The following is a 27,156-nucleotide window of genomic DNA, read 5'->3' as shown; positions in this document are numbered from 1 at the left end:
AGGTGCAGCGTTTGTCAATGCAAAAATGTGGACATCTGTACGTGTGGGAGAGAGAGAGAGAGAGAGAGAGAAATCAAGAGAATCAAATCGATCCTATTAAAGAAATGTTTAATTTTTTTTCCCCCTTCATCCTCTGGGCTGGTTTGCATCGTTTATTTATTAAATGCTCTTCTCGCTGCCCAAATATTACGAAGTTCACCAGGTCCTGTGTATCTAGCAAATGCATTCGTCCCCCATGGTCAAATTGTTTTGACTAAGATTAGGGGAGGTTTTTTTTTTTAAAAAAAAAATAATAATTCTGGAAACCTGGCCTTTTTGGCATTCGATTTCAGTGGAGTGAATGCAAATGTGGGCTAATTCAGCCACCGTCGTCAATGCTGCCACTGAGTTACAACTGTGGGGGTTGAAATTAAATTTATGGAGGAGGGAGCAGGGCAGGAAGGAATCCAACTCTGGTTGCCCAGAAGGGAATTTAGAAGAAGTCATTACGCTCATTAAACGGGTGGCTGGTTAACACGAGGACTACCTGTCAGGCCCGAAGTTCAAAAGACAAAAACTGCAGACAAGGGAGGCTTGGAAAGAGACGCAGCCACTTTGCTTTAATACTTATTTTTTCTTTTAAAAAAAAGATCTCTGCCCAACAGAGAAAAGGACCCCGGTCCCAAACAGAGAGGCCCAAAGACCACCTATCTGAGGGGACCCCCCTGGATCCCCCGGAAGCGTGTCCATCCGAGATCAGCAAAACGCAGGGTAGCCAACTTTTATCCCCCGGGGTTGAAAACTGTGTGTGTGTGGTGGGGGGGTGTTGGTTTCCCCCCACCACGGCGAGAATCCGGAGCCCCACCAGAGAAGGAAGGAAGGAAGGATGTAAATAAATGCAAATGCAAGTTTCCTCGAACGCAGCTGGCCCAGGAGGAGGAAGTGGAGGGACTCTGCAGGCCGGGTTGCCGTGGGATTTCCCCGCCCTAAAACCCGGGTCGCCCCAGGGACGTGAGAAAGGGTCAGGCGTGGGTGGAAATACCCTGCTTATTCTGCCATCCAGAGCTTGAAGGTCCGGTCGTAGGAGCAGGTGGCGATCAACTGCCCGTCCATGGAGATGTCCAAGCCCATGACTTTGCCTTCGTGTCCGGCCAAAGTCTTCAAGGGAGACCAGCCCGGGTGGGTCCACACTTTGGCCGTGTTGTCGTAGGCCCCGGTCAGCAGGAAGTTGCCGTGATTCGCTGGAAGGAGGGAAGTACAGAGACGGGACTAGAACTCGCTGTCTCCTAGTTATTGACCAAAAGTCACCTAGCCAATTTTCAGGGTTAAAGTAGGAAGGACTCAGCATCTCCTGGTGATCGGTCCAAAGTCACCCAGCTGCTTTCATGGCTAAGGTGGGACTAGAACTCACCATCTCCTCGTTTCTAGGTTGAAATTTTAAGCACGACACGGAAGTGGGTATCTAGAAGGGATCTGCCCCACCTCTCTGCTGGGAAGTTGTGGGGTTTTTTTTGTCAGTTTGAAGCTTAACCTACATTTCCAAGGGTTTCACTCACCAACTGTTAACCAAGTTTGATGTGAGGCTGATTCGCTTTTCTTAAGACTGGGCAAAGCTGGCTGGGTGACCCCCCCGAGGGGCAGGCTAAGTTGGCTTAAAAGAACAAGGGGAGCTGCCCCATTGCCCTCAAATCTTAGCCCCATCCGTGGGGCCCCCCTCAGCCGTTCCCCAAAGTCCACGCTTGGGTTTTCAGAGTGAAGATTTTAGGCTCTTGGGGGGGCCGTGGTAGAGAGACGTACGTTCAAATTTTACTCCGGTGATCAGATTCTGATGGGCGGGGATAGTGTAAATGCACCTCCTCTGGCGAAGGTCCCAAACTTTGCAGGTGTTGTCTCCGCTGCCAGTAGCGATGTGGTACCTACAAATGGGGGGAGGGGGAGGAGGAAGAAGAGTGTTCTGACCCGGCTCCCCAAACACGACAAACCCTCTGAGCTGAACTCAAAAGATTCCTTTAATTAGGAGCCAGAGCAAAAAGTTTCCCTCTCACTGCAGGCTAACAAGTCTATCCGGTCTAGATGGAGTTTCGATAGCAGCAGTGGCTCTTTTGTCCCAAGGACCGGCCCATAGATTTCCGCTGCTCTCCTCTCCTCTCCTCAGCTCTCTTTCTTTTTAAATGTTTTATTAGATTTTTATTTTTAAATAGACATCAAGATCAATACATGAACAGCATGGCCCCTGGATATAATTCATTTGGATACAGATAATGATGATCATAATAGTTGTTATATTACTCAAACTTATGTAAGCCTAGTATTAATACACATGGTGTTTTTTTAAAAAGTAGTTATTCAATATTTCAGTATTCACTCTCCTCAGCCGTCTGGGCATCCATGTGTCAGACACTAAACCCAGCTGTTCCTCCTCTTCCTCATCAGCCACCTCCAGACCTGGGGGCTGTTGCCTCTCCGTCTGAGGGCTGATGGACAGCCCAGGCTCCGCCTCTGTCTGTCTGTTTGTCTGTCTCTCTCTGCCAGCTCTATTCCCTCTTCCTCCTCGGAGCTCTAAGGTTGCCTTGATCCTAAGCCTGACTCCCACGCCTCCTCCTTCTCCTCCTCCGATGTGGCTGCTGGACAGGCCACAACAAGGAGAGAACCTGGGGCTTATACTTACCCGAGGAGGGAGGGGAGTGGAAGGATGAAGGAACCAACGTTAAGAACGTAGGAGTCAGGGCAAGATGTAGCTCTTACCCGTTGGGGGAAAAGCTGACCCCGTAAATCTCTTTGAGGTGACCTTCCAAGAACATGATGCAGCGCCCGGTGCGTAGGTCCCAGACACGCCCAAAGGCATCGAGGCCGCTGGAAAAAAACACCAAAATATGTCAAACAAATACAGCTAGCCTTCAACTTACAAACATTTATCTACTATTAGAAGTTACAACGGCACTGAAAAAAGTGACTTATGACTGTTTTTTGCCCTTATGACTGTTTTAGCATCCCCATGGTTATGTGATCCCCATTTATGACTTTCCCAGGCAGTTTCCAATAAGCCAAGTCAACGGGGAAAGGCCAGGTTCGCTCAACGACCGCTTGGCTCACTTAACGATGGCAGTGATTTACGAAACCACCACGGCGAAAGGGTTGTAAAGTTACATGTGACTCACGGAAGAACCGCCTGGCTTAGCAATGGATATTCTGAGGTCCATTGAGGCCGGACGCCAAGGACTCCCTGTGGGAGGGTTCCAAGTGATGAAGGTCGGCCTGAGGAAAGTCTTCCCCACCTGGCGTGGGACCCCGTTTGGCCAAGGAAGGCCTTGGTACAGATGTTGAGGGCTTACCCAGTGCCTGCTAAGGAGCCATCGCCATGGAAGGCGATGTCGTAGACCCCTTTGCTGTGCCCTTCCTGGTGGAGAATCTCCTCTTGGGCTTCAAGGTCCCACAAACGCCAGGAGTGGTCATAGCTACAGCGGGAGAAATGAGGAAGGTTAACCTGGCAGGTCTTGTAGAGGCCCAACAAGTATTTCCTCCACGGTGTAGAAGTCTCAGTGCTATCAGTCTCTCTCTCTCTCCCTCCCTCTCTATGTCTGTCTGTCTATGTATGTATGTCTATCCATGTCTCTCTATCCATCTATATCTATCTTTATCCATGTCTATATATCAATCATCTGTCATATCTGTCTGTCTCTATCCATGTCTGTCTATGTATGTATGTCTATCCATGTCTATCTATCAATCATCCATCCATCCATCTCTTTTTATCTATCATCTCTATCAATCGTCTCATATCTCATCTCATCTCATCTCATCTCCCTCTCTCTCTCCCTGTCCTCTCTCCACCCCCCATCCATCTAGATCTGAACTGTGGTGGAGCAGTGCTTAAAATGCAGTTCTGAAGGCAAATTCTTCCCAGAGCCAGAAGTTTGATCCTGACCGGCTCAGGTCAACTCAGCCTTCCGTCTTTCCGGTGTGGGTAAAATGAGGACCCAGATTGTTGGGGGGGGACAAGAGGCTGACTCTGTAAACTGCTTAGAGAGGCCAGTAAAGCACGGTGAAGCGCTAAGCGCTCTAGAACTATTGTAACTATTTCCTCAACAGGTTGCTCTCTGGATGCCCAGGACCACAACTCCCAGCAAGCTTAGCTAGCTGGGCAGTGCCTGGACAATTTCAACCCTCCCCACCCCCACCCCCCCCCCATTTAGCAGAGGCCTTCTTACCATGTGGTGCCCAAAAATCTGCCAGAGGGATGCCAAGTGACTCGGGCCACTCTCACCGTGTGACCTTCTATATCAGCCACCGGTTCATCGCTGGAAGAAACCCAGAATGCCCCATTAGAACTAAAACGACACCAAGCAGAACAGAACTGTGAGCTGCCTGGGGTTGTTTTGCCCAAGATGGGCGGCCATAGAAATCAAAATCAAAATCAATAAATGCTGAGGGTTTATTGGACATAGCAAACGAGAAAAAAAACGGCACAAAACCTTTCCAGGCTCCAGAGCTTGACAGATCCATCAGCTGCGCAGGAGGCCAGATTGACGTCCTTCTTGTCCAACGAGATGGTGGCTTTGGGGTGGAAGACGATGGCGCCGACGTTGGTGTTGTGCCCTTTAGGAGAGGTGAGAACGCGGCGAGTTCGAATCGTGCCCCCCCTCCCTCCTCCACCCCCCCCCGAGGATTTGCTTGCCTGGTTCTGAACCAGGCTCTTGTTTGTGGGTGCGGGTCGAGGGGAGGGGAAAGAGACGCCGGTACCTCTCAAAGTGAGGACGAGGTTGCAGTCTGGCACGGACCATATCTTGCAGAGGCCGCTCCTGTGGGCCGAAAGGAGACCACAAGGAGAAGATGAGGACCCTTCGCTGCTGTCAGGGATTCGCACTCCACATAGTCAAAGCCTCTTTGCATTGGGAATGCTTTTTTTTTTCTTAAGTAGAGGCCCTAATTTTTTCTTCTTCAATTATTCATGGCAAGTAATCAACGGATTAACGGTAAAGGTTCCCCTCCTTGCACATGCGTGCTAATCGTTTCCGGCTCTAGGGGGCGCTGCTCATGTCTGTTACAAAACCGAAGAAGAGCCAGCGCTGCCCGAAGACGTCTCCGTGGTCATGTGGCTGGCAGGACTGAACGCCTTCGAAGGCGCATGGAACGCTGTTATCTTCCCACCAAAGGGGTCCCTGTTTTTCTACTTGCATTGTTTACGCGCTTTTGAACCGCTAGGTTGGCAGAAGCTGCCGGGACAAGGAACGGGAGCTCACTCCGTGACGCGGCGCTAGGGATTCGAACCGCTTGGCTGTTCTGATTGAAAAGCTCAGCATCTTAGCCACGGCATCCCTTCATAAATCCATTAAACTAAAGGAGAACCATAACTAGACAGCAATACCACCCACACGTCATGAAGGTGCGTAGAACCTAATAAAAATCTGGATGAAATCTTAAATTAAGAGGGTCATATCAGTTGCAGATTTAGGACGATTCTATTAACGTCAGGTTTTTTTGCTTTAAACTGGGTGTCCCCTTCAACCGTTCTTTTGCCCTCTCCTGCCTGAGGTGACCCAACCCCCCCCAAAAAGACAACAAAATCCTTCTTACCAACAGGCTGTGGCCAAAAATTTGGAGTTGGAACTGAAGTGACAAAAGGAAAGAGGACGGTCATCCCCAATTTGGCTGCAGAAGTTATTCAGAGACTGGAAATGAAACCATACCGAAAGAATTAAGCTGCCAATTTTTTTTTTCCCAAAAGAAATATTTATATTGCTGGCGCATGCATGCCATGCCATGTGCCAAATCATAAATAATAACCTTTCAAAAGGATTTAAAAGGAGAGAGAGAGACAAAGAGAGGATAGAAAAAGAAAAGTAGGAAGAAGAAAACATTCATTCCTGAATGTTTCCTGTTACATCCTCAAAACCATTTATTGAAGGACTCGGAAGACAGAATTTTTTTTTAACTTTTATACAGGTAGATACAACCACAATTGAAAACAGCAAAATTTCTGTTGCTAAGCAAGATAATTGTGACGTGAGTTTTGCTCAATGAGGCTAGTAGATGTTTTTTTTTCTCCCCTAGCTAGAAAAAGCCGCTGACTAAATATGCAACATTTAGTATGCTGAGCAGATCTAGTCATGCAAAGCTTTCGTCTTTTTTGCGGGGAGGTTTTAAGCTGCAAATCTCTGACCTGCAGCATGGTAGAGAGAGACCCCTTACTCACCCTTAAAGATTTGTGAAGCTCTTGTTTCTGGGATGTCCGCGTGGCTTCAGGGACTTCCTTAAAAAACCGGGCTTCGTCTAGTCGCTTCACTGCCCTGCACAAGGACCGAGAGAAATGTGTTACACATAAAAGAGGGTATCTGTAGCTCAGGGTTGAACTGCGGGATCCTTGGTGCTCTCTGAGCTGGGTTGTTTCCTTGCAGACGTTTTGCTACCTAGCTAGGTAACACCATCAGGGCTAGGAGGGAGTGGGGTTTGTTCTCTCCCTTGCACTAATAGTCATACCGTGGAAGAGAGTAGTTTGCAATCCAGAGTCTCGCCGTCTTCAAGGTGGTTGGCCCTTCGTGGTACCAAGTCTGCTGATACTAAGAGAGACAAAGTGCAAAAAAGAAGTGAAGGCACATAGCCAGAAGCGATGTGATGTATTTTTCCAGAGAGGATTCCTATGTGTTTCCACCCTTACTGGAAAATCATGAGACATTCATTTCCACAACTGAGTTTAACTTGAACTCCGTTAATTGCTATTGATTTATGCACGGATTGAAAACTCTTGATCCCTCCTGCTCAAAGTGAGCGTTCTTTTACACATGTGTTTGGCACCATGGAAATTCAACAGAGAGGAGACAAAAAACACGAAGAAGTTATTTAAACGGTTAGCCCCATGAGAGCAGCTCTAGAACAAACTCACCTCTTCTTTGCACTTCTTGGATTTTTCATCATCCTTCTTGGTTTTCTTCAAGGCGTCGGGACCAACGACTGAGAGGATATTACGCAGCCTGGCGAGAAGGAAATGTCGATTTATTTTCAAATAAAGACGAGGAAGGTCAGTTCAACTGAAACGTATCGACTCCCACCTCTCCCTCCTTTCGGCCGGGCCTTCTCCGAACAGCGTTATGGGTTCTCCGAGCGCTCGTAAGCAGGCCTTGACCTCGGAGTCATCCGTGGAAACGTTGATTTGCCTCGCTCGTTTCCGGCGCTCGAATTCGGCCAGGACTTCCGCTTGGCGTTCACTGATGTGGTCGTCCAAGTCAAAAACTTCCCCTGGCCCGGAGGAGAAATTCAGTTATAGTTGTTATATATTATAGTTCCCACCCAAGTAAGAGACCCTACACCGTTTCTGACAAATGGCAGTCCAATCTCTTCTTGAAAGTCTCCAGGGATGGCACGTGTGCGTCCTTGATGGGAAATGGGGGGGAGAGCAGGATAACAGGTGATGAAGACCAGAGAAGCTGCATACTCCACTCTATATTTCCTGTATTAAACCCAAAGGAGGAAAAAAAACAACCCCAAACTTTGTTGCTTTCCTGGTCACTGGTCACCTTCTTACCGGTGGAGATGTTGATGTTGCCAGCCTCGATGGCCGCTTTGACGGCTTCTTTGCCCATCATCCCCGACTCCCCCTTCAGGATCCGTTCGCGCTCTTTCTCCTCCAGGCTCCCATAGAAAATGGGGGCTTTCTTAGCAGGAGGGGCATCTCCATCGTCGGACGCCTTCGTTTTGGTCCCCTGCAAAGAAAACCAAGGCGTTGACGATCCAGGGTGGTTGCCGTGGGGCAAATCCTCAGCCCAAAGGGTAGGATGGGAGTTGTAGTCCAACCTCCCGGCATACTGATGGCAGATTAAGAAGATGGCAGATTAAGAAAATTAAGAAGATATTTGGTTGATGCCTAGGATGCTGGCAGCAACCCGTATCAACCAGTGTCAGTTATGATATTTGTGATACATTTTTGAATGTTCAGTTGACTTGAGTTTCATGTTTAATGAATAATAAATATAATAATAAATATGATAATGATGATGATGATATGGTGGTGACAACCTGAATCAACCATCCGTGCTAGTCAATATTTGTGATACATTTTTGAATGTTCAGTTGACTGAATTTAATAATAATAATAATAATATATGCTGGCAACAACCCTTATCAACCATCCATGCCAGTCAATTGTATTTGTGATACATATTTAAATGTTGTTGACAGTTTCATGTTGAAAGAATAATAAATAACATAATAATGATAATATTAATAATAAATTCTTAGCAGCCTCCTGCTTGTAGTGATGAATGAAGGCGGCTGAGGATAAGAGGAGGGGAGAGTTGTATGACCCCAACCTTGGAAACAGCAGCCCTTTATCCAGCCTGGCCATGAATGGCTCTGGCTGTGGACAATGGGCACTGTAGTCCAAAGTTTGAAAGGTAACGGTTGGAAAAAAGGGGGATTTGTTTTTATTTTATTTTTATTTTTTCATTTTATTCTTGGGAGGAAGGACAGCCGCCTTCCCAAACAGACCCCCCCACCCACCCCCAGCGTGTTCCAACACCCCCGCTCCCCCTTGACCCACCGTGGAACCTCTCGGCGTAGCCATAGCGCCCCTTACAGCCGGTCCGGAAGGATAAATAAGCACTTCCGGGGCAACACCCTTCTGCTGGAGCCTCCTCTCTCTCTCTCTCTCTCCCCCCCCATCCGGCGGGGAGCGCCTGAGCCAATGGCGTCTCTCTGTAAAAAAAAAAAAAATGGAGAGTCGGCCGCTCTAGGCGGAGCCTGGACTCTCTATGACGCGTTTCCGGAGGGCAGGATTTTTTTTTGGGGGGAGAACTTGAAACGAAAAAGAGTGTTGCGCACGCGCACCTGGAGGTGCCGCTGGACCGGCCGGAGGATGCTGCGGAGAAAGCCGACCCGGCTGGAGCTGAAGCTGGACGACATCGAGGAGTTCGAGGGGGCCCGCAAGGAGCTGGAGGTAGGGGAGACCCTCTGGGGAGTCCCCAGCCGGAGGCTGCTCGGGAGCACTCTGCCCATGCTCAGAGACCCTCTCCCCGTGGGAAGTGCTTTTAAAGTGGTTTCAAGGAAGGGGGTGGGGTGCTTTATATAGAGAAATGACCGCGCTGATGGCCTAGGAATATTTTGCACATGCTCAGAGGCAGCCTTTCCCCAAGGATCTGCAGTTGTTAGCATTCCAGATACATTTTTATCTATCATATCTCATTTATTTATACCTACATCTATATCTCATCTAACTATATATCTCATCTATATAATCTATCAATCTATATCTCATCTATATCATCTATATATCATCAATCTCTATATCATCTATATCTCATCTATATCTGTCATCTATATCATCTATATCTATGTATCATCTATATCGGTCTGTCTGTTTGTCTATATCTATTCTGATTCTCAAGGACTGGGCTCACTGTTTTTAGTTTATTTAAATGAAGGGCAGTATATATATCCAGGTGGAAAAAATAATAAAGCATGTTACTGGTTAATGTTATTGGTTGAATATATTCCTGCAGACAGAAGATTGGAAAACTTTTTATAATGACGAAGAAAATATCACTTTATAGCCAGGAACCGAAGAGATGTACCCTTCTCCTTCTAAGTATACAAAAACAGCCCAAATGTGCTCTTTGTACCCGCGAGGATATGTTGTATTTTAAATATTAGCCTCCCTTTATATATTTGCAGGTTTTTTTTATTTTTGAATAAGCTGGGCAGGAACTGAAATGCATCTCTTTTGTCCTGGGTGCTTTCAGGAAAGGTGGAATAGAAAGAAGTTCTTTCGGGCAAACATAATTGTTGCCAAATAATCCAGAAATTGGACTTTAGGGTGGTCTTAAATTTTAACGTTTTAAAGCAAGGGTCGAATAGCTGCTGGCCAGGGATGACTGAATACAAGTCTGTTTTGATCTTGGGAATCATAAGTATATTTTCCTGAATTTTCCTCCCCCTCTTTCTGGGCCGTTTCCAAAGCGTTTGGTTTAATCAGTGAATTGAAATGTATTCCATAAAGAGTTGCTGTTGCGTTTCTTGAAGGATCTATACGTTCTTGGCTTTCTAAATTTTTTTCCCAGATGCACAAAAAGCAGCGTGAAGAAGTCGACATGGTGGGAACCAATGACGGCGAAGGGGCCCTGGCACTGAACCCGGATCACAAGAGCTGGGAACAGGTGATTCACGACCGGATCGGCTACAAACCACAGCCCAAACCCAGCAACCGTTCGTCGCAGTTTGGGAACTTTGAATTCTAGAGCGATGGGGCGCGGTGGGGTTGAACCTCTTCCATGAAGCATGCTTATGGAAGATTTATGACAAGCTGATCTACGAGGGGGACAGAGGGAGCCGTTAGGATTTTATTCTTCTGGAAGATAAAAAGACTTTTGGTATTCTCTAAAGAATGAAGTTGTGTCCTTTCTTCTCCCCCACCCTTCCCACCTGAAGGCCGCCTTCAGACCCCCTTCCTGCCTTGGATAGTTTTATTTAATCTCCCATTTGCAACCAGGGGCCTTAAATCTTTCAACAGCAGTATTAAGATTCTGGAAAGAGCTGTCTTAGCGTGTTGTGGTTAGCCGGCAGCAGGTGTGGACGGCTGAGGAGAACGAAGACTCAGATGGGGGGCCAGGACCGTCAGGGAGTAGACTGCTGCCTTCAGAGATTGTGGGGGCTGGCAGCAGTGATGAGGAGGTTCCCGAGGAGCCTGTGCCAAGTGTGCGCGTGCGCAGGGTTGCTCGTAGGAAAGAGCAGCTACAACAGCACGGAGTAAGGCTGCAAGGTAATGGCCCCTCCTTCAAGGAGATAAAAGCCAGCTGTGAATCGGACGTTCTTTGCAGGAAGCAAAGACGTTTTGAAACTCAGCCTCGTGGACATTACAGTATCTTAAGTTGGTATTTGAAGACTCTCGTGTTTTGTGAAATATTTCTTATCTGTGATTCTTGGCGGTCTTGTAGAGTTTTGGCAAGGTTTGCGCTTATCCAAGTTAATTAGCTTGCAGCAGCCTTTTAACGGGGGATTTGTAAGACTCATTAAAAGGTTTCTGTTCCCTTTGCTTATTGTTTGTCTCAGTGGAAAAGAAAACATAGCATAACCTCTGCAGGCAAACCTCCCAGATGGCCCTGGCCTCATCTCTGTGTCGGATGCAGGACCCTCATCCGAGTCCTCCCCAAGGCTGGCCCATTTTCCTCCCCACTGTCCGACTGTGCTGCCATTGGACCATAACGGGAAGTGGGGGGGTGGGAGGAGAAAGAAAGACAAATTGTAGATGATGGGTTGAGTCTCTTTATTCTTAACGAACCATATAGGGTAGGCGTAAACCCTGTGCTATAGAAGATAATAACAGCATAATCGTTCACATAATGATAGCCGATGGATCTACTTCCATCAGCTAGGGATTTAAAACAGACTTCTTATACACTACACAGCCCGATGAAGCGATACAGCTAAGGCACGTTTTTTTTTTTTCGCTTTGTTTTCATGGATATACTGTAAACGGAGGAAGACCAGAATAACACAGCTACGGAAAAACAATACTGGGTTTATGGCCAGTGAGTAAACGAGACAAGATTTTCTGTCCACAAACACTAGGGAAGGACGCTTGGCAGGCGATCTTGCAATTTTTCCCCTGCACACACACACACAGTTTTCACGGAAAATACCCAATTGCTAAAGCTGGCCTCAATCTCTATACGGCGAGGTTCACATCCTCCTATTAACCGAGGAGACGGTCCCTACTCTGGGTTTACACAGGATGGATAGAAGCAAGGCAACGGACGTGATGGGCTAAAGTTACAGAGGGAGTTGGCCACGGTTGGAGCACCGCGAAATGGGGGGGGGGATCCGTGGATCTGACTCAACTTCGCAGCCGAGATGAAACGTATCGTCGATCCAGTCTTTGTGCCTTTTGAGACCAGTGGAGAGAGGCTGAAAACTTGATTTTACAGTGAGGGGCCGGGGGGAAAAATGGCTGATTCAATGCCACCCTTTTCTTTTGTGCAGTGATTGTAGTAAGAGCCAAACAGCCTGGAGGTAGCACAATATCGTTTGGTTGAAAAAGCAAAACGCCAGACTCTTTTAATAGATGACGGAGTGACGCTGCAGGCTTTGATTTCCGCGTGGTTGCAGTTCTCCAGCTTGTATGTACTTTTCCCTCCCCTCAGGCAGTCAGTTTTTTTTAAAAAAAGGTTTGATTTCTCAGCATAAACATTAATCCGGATTCTACCCTGCTCCTCCAGGTAAGGCTGAACTGCACAGCCCAGCCGCCTCAGCCCCGCCTCTTACTTCCTTGCGAAGGGAAGAGTGCCGTCATCCCGCAATGTGAATGCTTACAGGATAATTTGGGGGGCCTTGTGGGTCCATCCAGATGTGCCTAAAGTACAGGCATGATTTAAAAACGATTCCTCCCCCTTTGCCGCTGTTTGCCACCCAGGAGATCCTGTCCCCACTTAAAGAAGGAGGGAGATAGATCACCCTGCCTAAAACGTGCACCCCAGCTGTGTTTGAAGCCACTTAAGAAGGGCGTGACGATCAGGTTTAACATTAAAAAATATATATATATATTTAGGCCAGCCTGAAAATCAGAAAAAAAAAACCTAAAAAACATTTGTACTGCAGATTTATTTAAAATAAAAATGTTTTTTTTTTTAAAAAAAATCATACTTCTTTCCCCATTATTTTTCCCCAGCGTGTCACAGTCGACAGCTAGAAAGGAGTCCTGCCAATCAGCAAATGGTTCTTTTTCACCCCAGAACAGCCATGCCAGGAGAGGCCCTAGATTTGAACCAAATCCACCCCCGCCATTGGGCAGTGGGCCCTGGGCCCCCGAGCGCAAAGCGGAGCTGACTTTTTTAAGGAAAGAGGGACGGGGCAGGATTGGCACTTGCTGGATTGTTGGTCCAACATACTGGCCTCGGAGGAAGAGGAGTGGCGGTTGCGTGTGCCTGCTTCTCGTGAAGGAAGACCAGGTTCTCTGGCCCCTCCTAGAAGAGGCCGGTGCGAAAGTCCAAAAAGAGACCTGGGGTGGCCAGGTTCAGCTCCCGCGTTTAAGTCAGGGCATAGTCCGGAAGAAAACCTGATGAAGAATGCCATGTTTCATCCACCTGTTGTTCGGAAAAGGTTGCCTTAGCTGGCCGTGGCTCAGGTGTCTTACCTCCCTCCCAAGACCCAAAGCTTTTGGGGGAAGAGTGAAGCCGGAGGCACAAGGGTGGCCCCGTGGAAGCTGGAGGGGTGTGTGTCCCCCCTACGGCTTTCCTTTGCATGTTTCTAGTAAACCTGGTCCTTTGGGGGAGGGGCTGAAACGGGAGCATGGGAGGAGGGGGAGGTTGGGAATAGCAAAGAGAACCGTTAATGGCAATGCTCCGTGATGTCAACCACGACGGCTTTTTTCCAGCTGAAGAAGAAGTAGCCTGCGCCAGCGCCGGCAGCCACGGCGATGCAGAGATAAGCGTTGTAGGTCATGAAGATGAGCATCAGGAAGTAGCTGACCACCACCTGGAGGATGTGAAGGAGAGTCTGGAAGAGGTGAGGGAGGCTCAGCATCTGTTGGCTAACCGAGCAGAAGAAGGAAAATGAAGACGCGGGCACTTCCATTTCGTGGTTTTAGACGTAACTCGAGGCAGCGGACGTACCTAGTGCAATTCTTCCTCCCCCTCCTCCTATTTTCCTCACAACCACCACCCTGTGAGGTGGGTTGGGCCGAGAAAGAAAGACTGGCCTAAAAGTCACCCAGTTAGTTTTCATGCCTAAGGCGGGACTAGAACTCACCGTCTCCTGGTGATTAGCCCAATGTCACCTAGCCAGCTTTCATGCGTAAGGTGGGAAACTAGAATTCATTGTCTCCTGGTGCTTGGACCAAAGTCACCTAGGTGGCTTTCAAATCTAAGGCGGGACTAGAAGTTACCGTCCCCCGGTGATAGGCCCAAAGTCACCCAGCTGGCTTTTCTGCCCGAGACGGGACTAGAACTCGCTATCTCCTGGTTTCTAGCCTGCTGCCTGTGGAATGCCAACATAACACAACCTCAACTTTTGCTGAGACAGCAGATCAAGGAAAAAGTTTTAAAACGGATCAAAGGGAAACGTTTTGCACAGGCCCCCCGTTTGAACGAGGAAAGGCCCAGAAGGGCTTCCTTGTGGCTCCCTAAGAAAGCACAGCTCCTGCGTTTCTCACGCCACAAGAGTTTAGGTTCTGCACCTATCCGGCTCCCCTTTCGTTTTAATTTGGCTTTGCAGCTGAACGGCCGCAGTGAGCTCACCCGACTGTTTTGTGCGTCTCCATCAAAATGGTCCCGTTGGGTCCCGGGAGAGGCATGGAGTTGTAACGGATACTGACTTGTGACTTCCGCAGGAGGCTTTCCCGGCCAATCTTCAAGCCCTCATAGAACATGGCCAGGAAGAAAATAGCCACAAATGCTCCAGCCATTTCTGAGATGAGAAAGAGAGGAGGTTTATTAGATATATGGATATGGATATATGTATGTATGTATGTATGTATGTATGTACGTACAGTTTGGCCTACAGGTGCTTTGGAAAACAGCTTGACCCCTTCCTCCTCCACTCTGGGGCAGCCCCTCAAATATTGGAAGATGCTCTCCTGTCTCCCCTGGTCCTCCTCTTCCCTAGACTAGCCAGGCCCGGTTCCTGCAACCCTTCTTCGTATGTTTTAACCTCCAGTCCCCTCATCCTCCTGGTTGCTCTTCTCTGCCCTCTTTCCAGAGTCTCCACATCTTTTTTATAGCGTGGTGACCATGGAAGCAAGTCATTCCAAGGATTCCGTTGTTCCCACGGTCCAGAAATTTCCTCTTTAGTTCTGAGCTTGGTTCTCTCTCCTTGATTAGTTTCCCTCCATTGTCGTTCCAGCTGTCCCTCTGCTGCCCCCCCACAACTCACCTCCGGGTGTATTGATGACGAGCCCAGAAAACAGCAAAGGGACGTTTTGATAGCTGAAGTGAAAAGTCATATCCTGTCCAGAAAGAGAGAGAGAAAAAAAAAGAGTCTAAATGCTATTAGAGAGAGAGAAAAAAGAGTAAAATGCTATTATGAAGATCAAGGCAAAAGTTCTCAGCCTACGATTTTAAAATAGGGGTAATCCCCAATTTACAGTTATTCCTTTAAAATAGGATAGGAATAGGAATATAGAATAGCAGAGTTGGAAGGGACCTTAGAGGTCTTGTAGTCCAACGCCCTGCACAGGCAGGAAGCCCTATAGCAGTGATGGCAAACCGTTTTGTTGTGGTGTGCCGGCATCCACAATGCAATGCACCCTGACCCCCTACGCATGGGTGCGCAATACACAACCCGCCCTCTTACCTGCACTGCTGCATGCAGGCACCTCCCAGCTGATTTTGGGCCTGTTTGAGGCCTTTTTTGGCCTCCAAAGGCTCGAGGGAAGCCTCTGTAGCCTTTGCAGGCCGAAAAATGGGCCTGTTTCAGACCCAGAAGGCCCGTATTTCCAGAAGGCCCGTTTTTCGTCCCTCCCTCGAGCCTCTGGGTGGTCAGAAAAGGCTTCAAGCGGGCGGAAAATCAGCTGGGAGGCATGTGCAGTGCAGGTGTCAACTCTGGGATTCATCGTTGCCATAGAGATCTGGAGGGAGGAAGTGATTAGGGGGAAAAAAATGAGTTATTAGTTCAAGGTCACAGAGAGTGGCGAAGCAAAGAAATGAGAATGCAGATCATTGGTTCATGTGATTGATGAGGTGTGAAAAAGAGGGTGGAGGTAGGTGGAATTTTGTGGGATGAGCTGGTAGGATCCCAGTACTGAAATTCTACCCGAGGATACCAGTCTGTTTTTTGTTTTGAATAAATCACTTCGAGAATATGTCAGTCTCGGAGTTAATGATTCAAACGAAGGATTGCTGGAAGTCTGACAGCAGGTAAGTTTGGCTGAGGCTCGTGTGCCCACACAAACGGCTCTCTGCACGCCACAGGTTCACCATCACGGCCCTATAGCATTTCAGACAGACAAATGGTTGTCTAATCTCTTCTCAAAAAAAAAACCTCCAGTGTTGGAGCACCCACAGCTTCTGGTGGCAAGTCGTTCCACTGATGAATTGTCTTCCCTTAGCCCAAAAGCTTATACTTACCATCATCATTCCACCATGCATGTGCCCAGGGGCGTTGGTGGGGTGATGGTGGGCGTGAGGATCCATAGTGGGGCTTGCGGAGCCGCTCACGTTGTGGTCCATGTGGCCCATATGGGCGTGGTGCTCAGGATGCGCCATCCGGGCTCACGAGGAAGAGGTTGAACCAGCGAATGCCTGCAAAATCCATTGACCGGGGTTAGAAAAAACATTCAGGAATTCAGGGTAGCTTTTCCGTAGGGCAACGATGAGGAATGAAAGAATCATGTAAAGCAACCATGGTGAATGTGAGGCCCTGGGTGCTCGTAGAGCCTGGCTGTTTTCTTCCAGGTGCTTCAATTACCATCCGTGCCCTGAAGATGTTACCTAGTTTGGTAATGAGACGTCTGCAAGGAAGCAACCCAGCTCAGAGAGCACCCAGGACCTCCTCCTCTTCTCCACCTCTTCCACTCCACAATTTTTCATTTTCAATTTGTACACATGTTCTGCATTGACAATAAACATTTGATTTGACACGCCCAGCTCCCTTCTAGCACTGATGATGTTACCTAGTTTGGTAATGAGACGTCTGCAAGGAAGCAACCCAGCTCAGAGAGCAACGGGGACCTTGTCAGTCTCCTCCACTCCACACACCCCACTCCTTTCCAGCATGGATGACGTTACCTAGTTTGGGTAATGAAACGTTTTCAAGAGAACAGCCGAGCTCAAAAGAGCACCGAGAATCTCGCATTTATTTCAACCCTGAGCTACAGATATTCTCCTCCAAAATATTGAGTCATGCCTGACCTAGATTGGATCAAAAAAAAAAAAAATCAAGACTCGGGGATCTGTTTAAAAAATCAATCTTCTGCTGAGAACCTGCAGATAAGTCTGCGGAGAAGTTGACAGCGTGAAAAAGCAAGAACGCCGCGGGCTTCGGTCGTGCTCGGGCTCCGTTTCAAACTGAATTAACTCAAAAGCCCCAAATCCGTGGCAAAACCACTTGTCGTCCTCGACAGCTCCTAATTTTATTGGAAACAGATCTCTTCAATCACATTAGGGGAAACTGTGTCTGTATAGCAGAAAGGTCTCCAGGTGCCTCCAAGCAACGGATGTCAGAACAACGCCGTTCTCCTTGGCCTCTAAACGCATTAAGATGGAAGGGATAAGCAAGCAGAAGGACAAAATCTAATTTATTTAATCCCATCACTGGTGATCACCAGCCTCAGACTGGAGAAAGAATAAAATAAAAGCAAATTGCTAAAGCTTAGCCCACGGCAAGCGGGTGAGGTGACAGGAAACTGAACAGAACTTGGAAATTTTTGCCACCAGCTCCTCCAACCTACCCTCCATCCTTCTTTCTTCCTTTTTCTTTCTTTTCTTCCTCTCTTTCTTTTACTTACCTCCCTCCCTCTCTCTTTCCTTCCTTCCTTTTTCTCTCTCCCTTTCTTTCTTCCTTCCTTCCTTCTTTCTTTCTGCTTTCTTTTTCTTTTTCTTTCTTTCTTTCTTTCTTTCTTTCTTTCTTTCTTTCTTCTTCTTCTTTCTTTTTCCTTCCTTCCTTCCCTTCCTTCCTTCCTTCCTTCCTTCCTTCTTTCTTCTTTCTTCTTTCTTTCTTTCTTTCTTTCTTTCTTTCTCTCTCTCTCTCTCTCTCTCTCTCTCTCTCTCTCTCTCTCTCTTGCCTTCCCTTCTCTTCCCTTCCTTCCTTCCTTCCTCTAATGGTTAAGGTGAACATTAACCAGCAGATCCTTCGTTTATAGCTTCCTGGACTTTGAAGTTTGGAAACCTGGAAAGGATTCAAAAGACAGGACGACCTGATGTTATCGTTAATGACACAAATGGGAGTTTCGTTACAACTCTGTTCATAGTTACAGACAGGTAGACAACCCTGGTACAACCAGACTCCATAAAGTTACAAAGACTCAGGAGCAAATGTGAACAGAAACAACGAAATGAAAGTAAAAGCCACCGCTAGCTACCACGATGGGCTAATTCAAAACATGGCTTGCTTTGGAACCGAGTGTATTATTATTATTATTATTTTTTGGGGGGGGGAGAGTAACCTTTTCAGTGCAATTGATTTGAGCTTTTTTAAAACAATAAACAAACTGGTTTACAGCCAGGTTGGACACAATTTGAGCCAAAGTTTGCTCTTTTGAAACAAAAAAATAAAACGGAGGTAATTGCTGTTATGGGTACTCAAAAAGCATCTCGCAACCAACAGGTTTTATATAACATGCTCATCTTGATGGCCGATTTACCTCTTTGGAGGATTGGCACAATCTATTGTCAAAGGACCCCCACAGGCTGCCCAGCCACAACACACCAAAGCGGTTTTAAAACTAACCACGCTGATTTACCTAGCTTGGATAATGAAACGCCTGCAAGAAAACCACCACCAAGCTCAGAGTGCACCAAGGACCCTATAGTTGTTCTCCTCCTCCTCCTCCTCCTCTTCCTCCTGCTTTCCACACACCACATTCCTTTCTAGCAGTGATCTTACCTAGTTGGGTCATGAAACGCCTGCAAGAAAAAACACCAAACTCAAAGCTTCTGTATATAAACAGAGAGAAAGTCCCAGTCCCTTCTAACACTGATGACACTACCCAGTTGGGTCATGAAACGCCTGCAAGAAAAACCATCCAGCTCAGAGAGCACCAAGGACCCCTCATGTCAACCCCCAGCTACAAATATTCTCCTTTATCGGTGAAGTTTCTTCCCAGCATGCAATGCAAGAGTCCTGTCCTTTCGACCATGGGGCATTCTTCCCTTCAAGATCTCTCGGTCTAACCACACGGCAAGGATGGGTATCTCTGCTATCGGTCAGATTTTATTAATTCCTCCAAAACTGATTTTTCTTGTTCTTAGCAATTGCCTTTTGGCACCTGATAAAACAAGCTAGGTGTTGTTAATGAATGTCTTCAGGGCTGAGAGGGAAAACATTCCAATATTGGTTTGGATGATAAACCAAATCCTAAGCAGATCTTCTAGATAAGCTGATCCCTCCTGCACAGGCAAATCCTTGACTTAATGACCGTCGTTCAAAGTTACAACGGCACGGAAGAAAGACTCCCGCACGGATACGTGATCAAAGTTTGGCGGTTGACAATCGGCCTGGACTTATGATTCCCCGAGTGGCGTGATCCACTTTTGAGACCTTCCCAGCCAGCATCCAACAAGCAAAGGCAAAGAGGGAAGGCCAGATTCCCTTAAAGACCACACGATTCACTTAAAGACTGCAGCAATTCACTTACAACCACCCCCATCCCCCCCAAAAAGGTTGTCAAATCGGGTGCAACTCACTAAAAAAGCATCCTGCTTAGCAAGAGAAACTCTGTTCCCAAGTGTAATGGTGTCACAAATGCTTGGGCAGGCGGTTGGACTAGATGATCTACAAGGTCCCTTCCAACTCACTCACTCACTCACTCAATCTAATCCATCTAATCTATCTATCTTAACTACCTACCTACCTACCTATCTATCCTCTACTTTCTCTATATCTATATTTCGACTCCTACTTGCTCATTTCAACATAGCTAGCCAGTTTTTTTGAAACAGCCTCTTTATGATCGGTGTTCTAATACTGAGACCATATTTTTTTTTATTAAAAATAAACACACTGAAATTGATTGGTTTTCCCCCGCTCCTCCAGTGCAGGGAATCTGTTCCAATTCTTGAATATCTGTAGAAACCGAATCCATATATATATGGATGAATCCACATACACACACACACACAAACAAGCAAATATATATATATATATATATATATATATTGCTTATTTTATTCAGGATATGTACGTTGCTTTCTTTCCTGTACACCCAAACTGTCTAGAAACTTAAAGGGAACTTCAAAAGGCCTGTTTGTACTCATGGCACACCAACAAAGCAAAAATCTGACTGGGTGTGCAGAAAGTTTTGGGGCCAGTTGAACGAGGTCCCTGGATCGCGGCCAATTTACTGATAAAAGGGACAGAAACGGAACACCACCCGCGTGTAATTTCCCACCGCGAAGTTGGCCTTAAGGAAAAAAAAAACTTTGTTAGTCCAAACCAGGCACGTTAAGGAGATTACAAATTTGAGAAAGCTTTTCCTGGCCAAGTTACACCTGTTTCAGGTGAATTTACACTCCTGGTTGTCACCTGCAAATGCCACTAACAATAGGAGGGTCTCGTCTTTCAGACAAGAAATTTTAAACAAAGGACGAAATAGCAGCCGAGCTTAATTATGAATCTCCGATGCTTTTGAGAAGAAGATAACAAGAGGCTGGTGGGATAGACGGATTTGCTGCCTGGACTTATTTATAGAAATAATAAAAGCAGGATGCAAAGAAGTAAATCAAAATAAACACAGTTCTACAACTGAACCTCAAACAGCACCTTGCATATTTCTCTTAATACTTTCGGGGGGGCAGGGGGAATTATATTTATTTCGCAGTACTGTCTGAACTCTAAAAGAGGAAACCCAAGGCTATTTCATTAACGCTGGCATGCCACTTGCAACCAAACCTCCAGACCTCATGAAATCAAAATCCATTTATTCAATTTCCTAGCAGCCTCTGCCAAGCAGAATGGTTTCCAACGGCGTACTTTTTCAACGTACAATTGTTCCAATTTAGCCACCGTTCGAAGCCACATCAGCACCAAAAAGAGGGACTTATGACCAGTCCTTGCACTTCTGACCCACCCAGCATCACACAACCAAAATTCAGGGACTTGGCAACCAGCTGTGCATTTTTATGACGGTTTTGCCACATTTCAGAATCATGCAATTGCTATTTGTGGGGTTCCCAGCTGGAATCTGACAAAGAAAGTCCATGGGAGATTCACTTAACAATGGCAGTGATTCGTTTAATGACTTGTGGTTAGGCGGCAGCAGGTACGGACGGCTGAGGAGAGCGAGGACTCAGATGAGGGGCCAGGACCATCAGGGAGTGGACTGCTGCCTTCGGAGATTCTGGGGGCTGGCAGCAGCAATGAGGAGGTTCTTTTGGAGCCTGTGCCAAGTGCGCGCATGCACGCAGGGCTGCTTGCAGGAAAGAACAGCTGCAGCAGCAAGGGCGACTTGGGAGTAAGGCTGCAAGGTAATGGCCCGTCCTTCAAGGAGATAAAAGCCAGCTGTGAATCGGACGTTCTTTGCAGGAAGCAAAGACGTTTTGAAACTCAGCCTTGTGGACATTGCAGTATCTTAAATTGCTATTTGAAGACTCTTGTGCTGTGAAATATTTATCTGTTATTGTCGGCAGTCTCGCACTTTTGGCGAAGCTCGTGCTTATCAAAGTTAATTAGTTTGCAGCAGCCTTTTAACTGGGGATTTGTAAGAATCGTTACCATGTTCCCCTTGGTTCGTGTTATTTTTTTATTGGAAAAGGGTTTGGGTCAGAACATGACTGTGGTCAAATAGAGTATAAAATCAGGTGGGACTTGCTTAGCACCTTGGATATTTTTGCTCTGAGTTTGTAGCTGTTGAGGAGTACTCGCTCCTGGAAGAGGCTGCACCCGCTTGTAACTTTACGCACATAGCTTTGATCTCTTTGTTCCTTTGAATTTATCTTGCTTCTCCCTTGATTCCCTTCCTGAAACTCCACTGAGTTTGTGTGTTATTTTGCCCCTTTTCTCTGCAAGACCTCTAGCCACTCCCTAAAAATGGAATATATGCGCATGACTTTTTATGCCTATATTGTGTTTCGGGAGTGACTAGAAACCCTCTGCATTCAGAAGTTACCAGGCTGAGACAAGAGCTGGGAGATGTAGAAAGAAAAACAAAGGAGAGAGTTAAATCTTGATTACGCGAGAGAAATCTTGATTACGAAAGCTAATTATGACAATTATAACCTTGAGTGCTTTTGTGAAAGAGTTTCACACCCCTGCCCGTCACACCAGCAAGGTGTGTATTCTTTCAATCCTAGGGTACAAACTGTATGTCTTTCCTAACAGTTTCTGACACATTCATTCCCTTTTCAACCCAAATCCCACCCAAGAATGAGAAGATCTGGGAAAGAAATGAGAATATTTAATGGTCATCCAACAGGTAATATAGGCAGTCCTCAACTTAGGACCTGTTTTTCACACGTGGCCCTTGGAGCAAACCCCCATGGTCACGGGATCAAAATCCAGACGCTTGGCAACTCACTTGTACTTATGACAGTTGCCTTGTCTTGGGGTCATCTTTGGTCACCTTCTGATAAGGTCAACACGGAAGCCCGACTCACTTAACCACTACAGTAAGGAAAGTCGTAAAATGGGGCACAACTCATTGATCAACTGTCTCACTTAACAACAGAAATGTTTGGCTCAACTGTGGTCATAAGTTGAAGACTATTTGTTTCTTTGGCAAACTCTAGTTGCAAAAAGAGAGAGAGAGAGAGAGATGATATAGAAATATAGAGATAGCTAGATATTTATATAGATAGCTAAGTAGGTAAGTTAGCGATATAGGTATAGAGCTAGATGATAGCTAGATAATATATATATAGGGAGGGAGAGGAAGGGGAAGGGAGAGATGATACAGAAATATAGATAATATATAGATAAGAGAGATAGATATATGTAGATATACAGAGATAGATAGATGATAGAGGTAGAGATAGCTAGAGACAGCTAGTATATCTATATACTCTATATTCTATAGAAATATAGAGATAGATCTATCCATAGAGATAGTGATAATACTTATATAGATAGGTAAGTAGGTAAGATAGAGAGAAAATGAGAGAGAACGTTAGAGGTAGATAGATATGGTAGATAGATAAACCCTCTCCTGCCCTGTTTTGCTAGATCAATACTCTGTCTATCACGCTTCCAGGTCTGGGAGTTGGCAGCCTCCGTTGTGTACCGCCAGAAGTAATCATTAATGGAGAAATTGCACTGGTTTTAAAGTCCCTCTATTTCTTTGGTGCCATCACAGAGAGGTCAGGCTACTTGGAAATACTGTGTGTGTGTGTGTGTGTGTGTGTGTGTGTGTAGTTGCCCAGGATAAAAAAAAATAGCTGATCCAGGTACAGCTCTGCATCTCAAACTAGAATTCTCTTCCAAAATAATCCCGGCATTATTCTAGTTGCTTGTTCGGTAAAGCCACTTGATCCATCGGTCACAAGATAACCTTGGCTTGGCAGGTGGAAGGAACACCCAACCGAGGTCATCTGAAATTGGTCCGGAAGTTATCCGAGGACGCTCCGACAGTGAACTTTGGCATTGCCAGCATCTGATAGCCTTTGATTCAAGGTGGTGCAGAAATATTTCCCGCAGAGTTTCACATACCAGCAATGTTAACACTCCCCGCACCCTCCACAATCTTAATGCCATGTCACAAAACTACCCAGCAGATGAGACATCTGGAAAAAAAAACCCACCCTTTTAACACTACTTCAGAAAGCCCAACAAACGTTTAAATAGAGTTTAATGCAATAAAGTCATATCTTGTTTAGAGCTAAGCTTCTTCTACCTTCAATAAAACAACCCTGGCTTTTAAAACAAACAAACATATAACAAACTATTTTTATTTATTTTGACACTCCCTTTGTTTAAATCCTAGCTTCTGATAATCCTAGGTTTAGGCTCCTTTTCCGTTCTATTCCCTTACTTAGAGTATTTTTTGCTATATAACCATGTTCCCATTTATCCCACATATAGTGTCTCTCAACCTTGACCTTAAGAGGTGGAACTTCAATTCCCAGAATTCCCCACCCAACAGGTAGAATTCTGGGAGCTGAAGACACACAGAGTCCTGCTGAAGTTTAGCAGGCAGGTCTCGTCTTCAGGAACCTGACAGCACAGAGGCAGGTACATTTTACATTTTCGTTTACCTTTGAGATGAAGGAATGGAAAGACGGTGCTTCCAGCAACGCAGCGAGTCACTTGCAAATAAATAATAGAGAATTTCTTCCTGGTTCCTGTTCGGGGCAATTCCAGTAACACCCACTCAGCTTTTTTTCCAAATCCTCCACACAAAATATTGGTGTTTGCTCACTGCCCATCAGGAAAGGGAAGGAGGAGAGGGGAGAAAAACAGAAAACAAACACAGATTATTTACTCAGCAGAAATGCCACTCTGAAAGCTTTTGAAACAAGAGACGGCTGCAATGGAGGGAGGGCACTTTGGGGATTTCAGTTTGAGCGAACACACACAGCCTAAGATCAGAGAGATTGGAGTGGGTCAATAACCCAAGAAAGGCAAAAAAGAACAACAGGGACAACCTCGATGCCAGGGTTTTGACGCAGCAGCTAAAGCAACAGGCCAAAATGGCCAGCCCATACACTGCAACCATCGTTAAGTACGAGTCAGTTGCCAAGCCATGGCTGAATTTTGGTCGTGTGGCCACAAGGATGCTGCAAGGGTCGTAAGCGTGAAAAGATGGTCCATAAGTCACAATTGTTCAGTGCTCTTGTAACATTGAACAGTCACTAAACCAATGGTTGTAAGTCAAGGACTACCTCTAGTTTTTTCCCACCCTCTCTTTTTTTGCTACCACGGGGCTTCTGCCAAGTTCTGGGAGCGAAGCTTGATTTACAACAGTTCATTCACTAAAATTTCATGGCTTACTATGAAGTCAAGAATGTCCAACCTTCGAAACAAGCTTCCTGGGGTTGGTCAGCCTCTGAACGCTTCCCTAAAAAACTTGGGTTTCAAAGGTGTGCAAGGGTTGCACCAAAGGGTGAAAACCACACTGCTTGTGCGATGGGCAGGAAATATCTGAACTGAGACAAGCCTTTTCGTTTTTACACCATTTCGTATTTACACCAAAGACAAATTCCTTGTGTGTCCAATCACACTTGGCCAATAACGTATTCTATTCTATTCTATTCTATTCTATTCTATTCTATTCTATTCTATTCTATTCTATTCTATTCTATTCTATTCTAATTCTAATTCTAATTCTATTCTAAATCCACCTGCCCTTTGAACAAGGCTCTGGTTTCCTCCCTCTCTGATAAGGGGGAGGAGGGGATTAGAATAGTTTTTTAAACCGGTGTTAGAAGGAGATTGTTTTTATTACCCTTAAGAATAATTACATTCACAGAGGAGAAAAAGACTTCAAGAAAAGAGAAAGGAAAGGAAACAAGGGAAGAAAAAAGGAAAGAAAGGGAAGGAAGGGAGAGAGAGAGAGAGAGAGAAAGAAGGAAAAGAACTGCTCAATGCCAAGAGAACTCCCAAGCCAGTTTTGTGCCCAAAGGCCTCTTAAGCTAGTCAAGAAGCTGGCTAAATGCCCGGGAAAAAAAGACATCCACCCACCCACCCACCCGGGGTGTGAGTCTCCAGCTACAGCCCAATTTCACAAACTGCAGCCGGAGCCTACAAAAAAAAACCCCCACAAAAGGCTAAAACTCTCTCAGCAGCCAGCTGGACATGACCATCTTGGAAGGGAGGAAGAGGCTAAGCAGGGATGCGTGGAATGTTTGCTTAACTTGGCTTGGCATCCTCTCCAGAAAAATCTCCAGCAGTTCTCAAAGGAAAAACATCCCAGCGCCACTCCTTGATTGAACAAGGCGGGGGGCAAAAGATCCGTGGATTGATTTCTGGAGATTGGGAAGCATCTCAGCCAGGAAGGAGAGCAAAAAAAAGATCAACAGAAATCCCAGGAGTTTGGCAATTTGGCTCTGGGAATCTATCTATCTATAATTCTATTCTATTCTATTCTATTCTATTCTATTCTATTCTATTCTATTCTATTCTATTCTATTCTATTCTATTCTTATTCTATTCCTTGTTCTATTCTTTCCTATTCTATTCTATATTCTATTCTATTCTCTATTCTATTATTTCATATTCTATTCTCTATTCTATTTCTAATTCGACCTCAAATTCTATCCATCCATCCTACCCACCCACCGGTATCTATCAAGAGGATCCAGACCCCCAACTAAATTTACTTCTCTTTCCCATCCTGCTGTCCCCCCTTCTCTCAAGCCATCTAGGTTATCCACACCCCCAACCCCTGAAAGCCCCCTCCTCCAATCTGTGCTTCCTTCCATTTCTCCCCTTTGATCGTTTTCCCTTTTGGCGCTGGAAGAGACCGAGGTTACAGTACATTGCATATAAAACAGGGAGGAAGGAAGGAAGGAAGGAAGAGAAAAAGAAAGAAAAGCAAAGAGAGAAAGAGGGGAAGGAAAGGAAGAAATCGAAGGAAGGAAGGAACGAAGGAAAGAAAGCAAAGGAAGGGAGGGAGGAAGAAAGAAAAGCAAAGGAAGAGAGAAAGAAAGAGGGGAAGGAAAGGAAGAAAGCGAAGGAAGGAAGGAAGGAAGGGAAAAAGAAAGAAAAGCAAAGAGAGAAAGAGGGGAAGAGAAGGAAAGGAAGAAAGGAAAGGAAGAAAGCAAAGGAAGGAAGGAAGAGAGAAAGAAAAAAAAGAAAAGGAAGAGAGAAAGAAAGCAGGGAAGGAAAGGAAGAAAGTGAAGGAACGAAGGAAGGAAGAAAGAGAAAAAGAAAGAAAAGCAAAGGAAGAGAGAAAGAAAGAGGGGAAGGAAAGGAAGAAAGCAAAGGAAGGAAGGAAGAAAAACGGTGGCAAAGACAACTTCCCAAATAAATAATGAAATAAAATAAAATAAGCTAGCTAGCTAGCTGCAGGGCGCAGGTTTCCATCCTATCCTGTCGGGATGGGGGTGGGTGGGGGTGTTCTACAAAGGACCACAAAACCCATACTTTCCAAGGGCGCGGCGGGAACTCATGGGCTTTGTAGTCCGGGGCTCCCAGGCTATTACTAATTGTATGGGGGGGGCATTTTTGCAGCGAGACAGCTTCTGTCCCTGCTCCCCTTCTGCACAAAACCAGCCCCGAGCTCCCGCGGGGGTCACTCACTCGTTCGCCGGCCGGCCGCCTCCGCTTTGACCTCCTTCAGACGTGTCTCCCTTTCTTCTTCAGCCGGAGAGCCGCCTCCCCCCCTCCGCCGCGCGCGGATTGGCCGGCGGGCGCGTCACGTTGGTGCGGCCGCGCCCCGATTGGCTTTAGAGCCGTTCCCCCTCTTCCTTTTTTTTTTCCCCCTCCGGCCCCGCCTCCTTTTTCCGGGCGAGCGCTCTTTTGCAGAGCGGGAAGGTGCGGGGAGGGGAACGGGGAGAATTTTGGGCCTCCCGGGAGCCGTACGCCGGTCACGTGCCCTCCGAGCCGCCGCTTCCTGGAGTGGGCCGGACTTGGCTCAGCCCGGCCACAGGCGCCTTTTTTTTTACGACA

At 46.4% G+C, this 27,156-nt stretch overlaps 3 protein-coding genes across 5 annotated transcripts; 1 reads left to right on the top strand and 2 right to left on the bottom strand.

The window, feature by feature from the left end:
- Window positions 1-569: 569 nt before the first annotated feature.
- Window positions 570-8,688, bottom strand: PRPF4 (pre-mRNA splicing tri-snRNP complex factor PRPF4). The gene is made up of 14 exons (XM_026712215.2): window positions 8,513-8,688; window positions 7,499-7,676; window positions 7,026-7,212; window positions 6,860-6,947; window positions 6,457-6,536; window positions 6,173-6,266; window positions 5,554-5,648; window positions 4,720-4,778; window positions 4,452-4,575; window positions 4,188-4,277; window positions 3,312-3,434; window positions 2,725-2,832; window positions 1,777-1,895; window positions 570-1,220 (listed from the first exon to the last, which is right to left on the bottom strand). The coding sequence occupies exons 1-14, from the start codon at window positions 8,534-8,536 to the stop codon at window positions 1,027-1,029; spliced, it is 1,563 nt and encodes a 520-aa protein (XP_026568000.1). The 5' UTR covers window positions 8,537-8,688; the 3' UTR covers window positions 570-1,026.
- A 27-nt stretch (window positions 8,689-8,715) lies between these two features.
- CDC26 (cell division cycle 26) lies at window positions 8,716-12,119 on the top strand. Its single transcript, XM_026712224.2, has 2 exons — window positions 8,716-8,908; window positions 10,029-12,119. The coding sequence occupies exons 1-2, from the start codon at window positions 8,828-8,830 to the stop codon at window positions 10,203-10,205; spliced, it is 258 nt and encodes an 85-aa protein (XP_026568009.1). The 5' UTR covers window positions 8,716-8,827; the 3' UTR covers window positions 10,206-12,119.
- SLC31A1 (solute carrier family 31 member 1) lies at window positions 11,214-27,102 on the bottom strand. 3 transcript variants are annotated; one of them, XM_087914460.1, is made up of 6 exons: window positions 26,788-27,102; window positions 23,802-23,964; window positions 16,026-16,199; window positions 14,833-14,905; window positions 14,199-14,367; window positions 11,214-13,492 (listed from the first exon to the last, which is right to left on the bottom strand). In XM_087914460.1, exons 3-6 carry the CDS (start codon window positions 16,161-16,163, stop codon window positions 13,291-13,293), a joined length of 582 nt encoding a protein of 193 aa, XP_087770586.1. In that variant the 5' UTR covers window positions 16,164-16,199; window positions 23,802-23,964; window positions 26,788-27,102; the 3' UTR covers window positions 11,214-13,290. The 3 variants fall into 3 exon arrangements, with proteins under 3 accessions (XP_087770586.1, XP_087770588.1, XP_087770587.1); XM_087914462.1 differs by having other exon boundaries at window positions 14,833-14,906; window positions 16,030-16,199; window positions 26,788-26,918; XM_087914461.1 differs by having other exon boundaries at window positions 26,632-26,815.
- Window positions 27,103-27,156: the final 54 nt, after the last annotated feature.

This window comes from Pseudonaja textilis, chromosome 17, assembly GCF_049901715.1.
Source record: "Pseudonaja textilis isolate UNSWEBS1 chromosome 17, rPseTex1.2, whole genome shotgun sequence".
In the NCBI taxonomy this organism is placed as follows: domain Eukaryota; kingdom Metazoa; phylum Chordata; class Lepidosauria; order Squamata; family Elapidae; genus Pseudonaja; species Pseudonaja textilis.
This window is presented reverse-complemented; position numbering and strand designations above follow the sequence as displayed.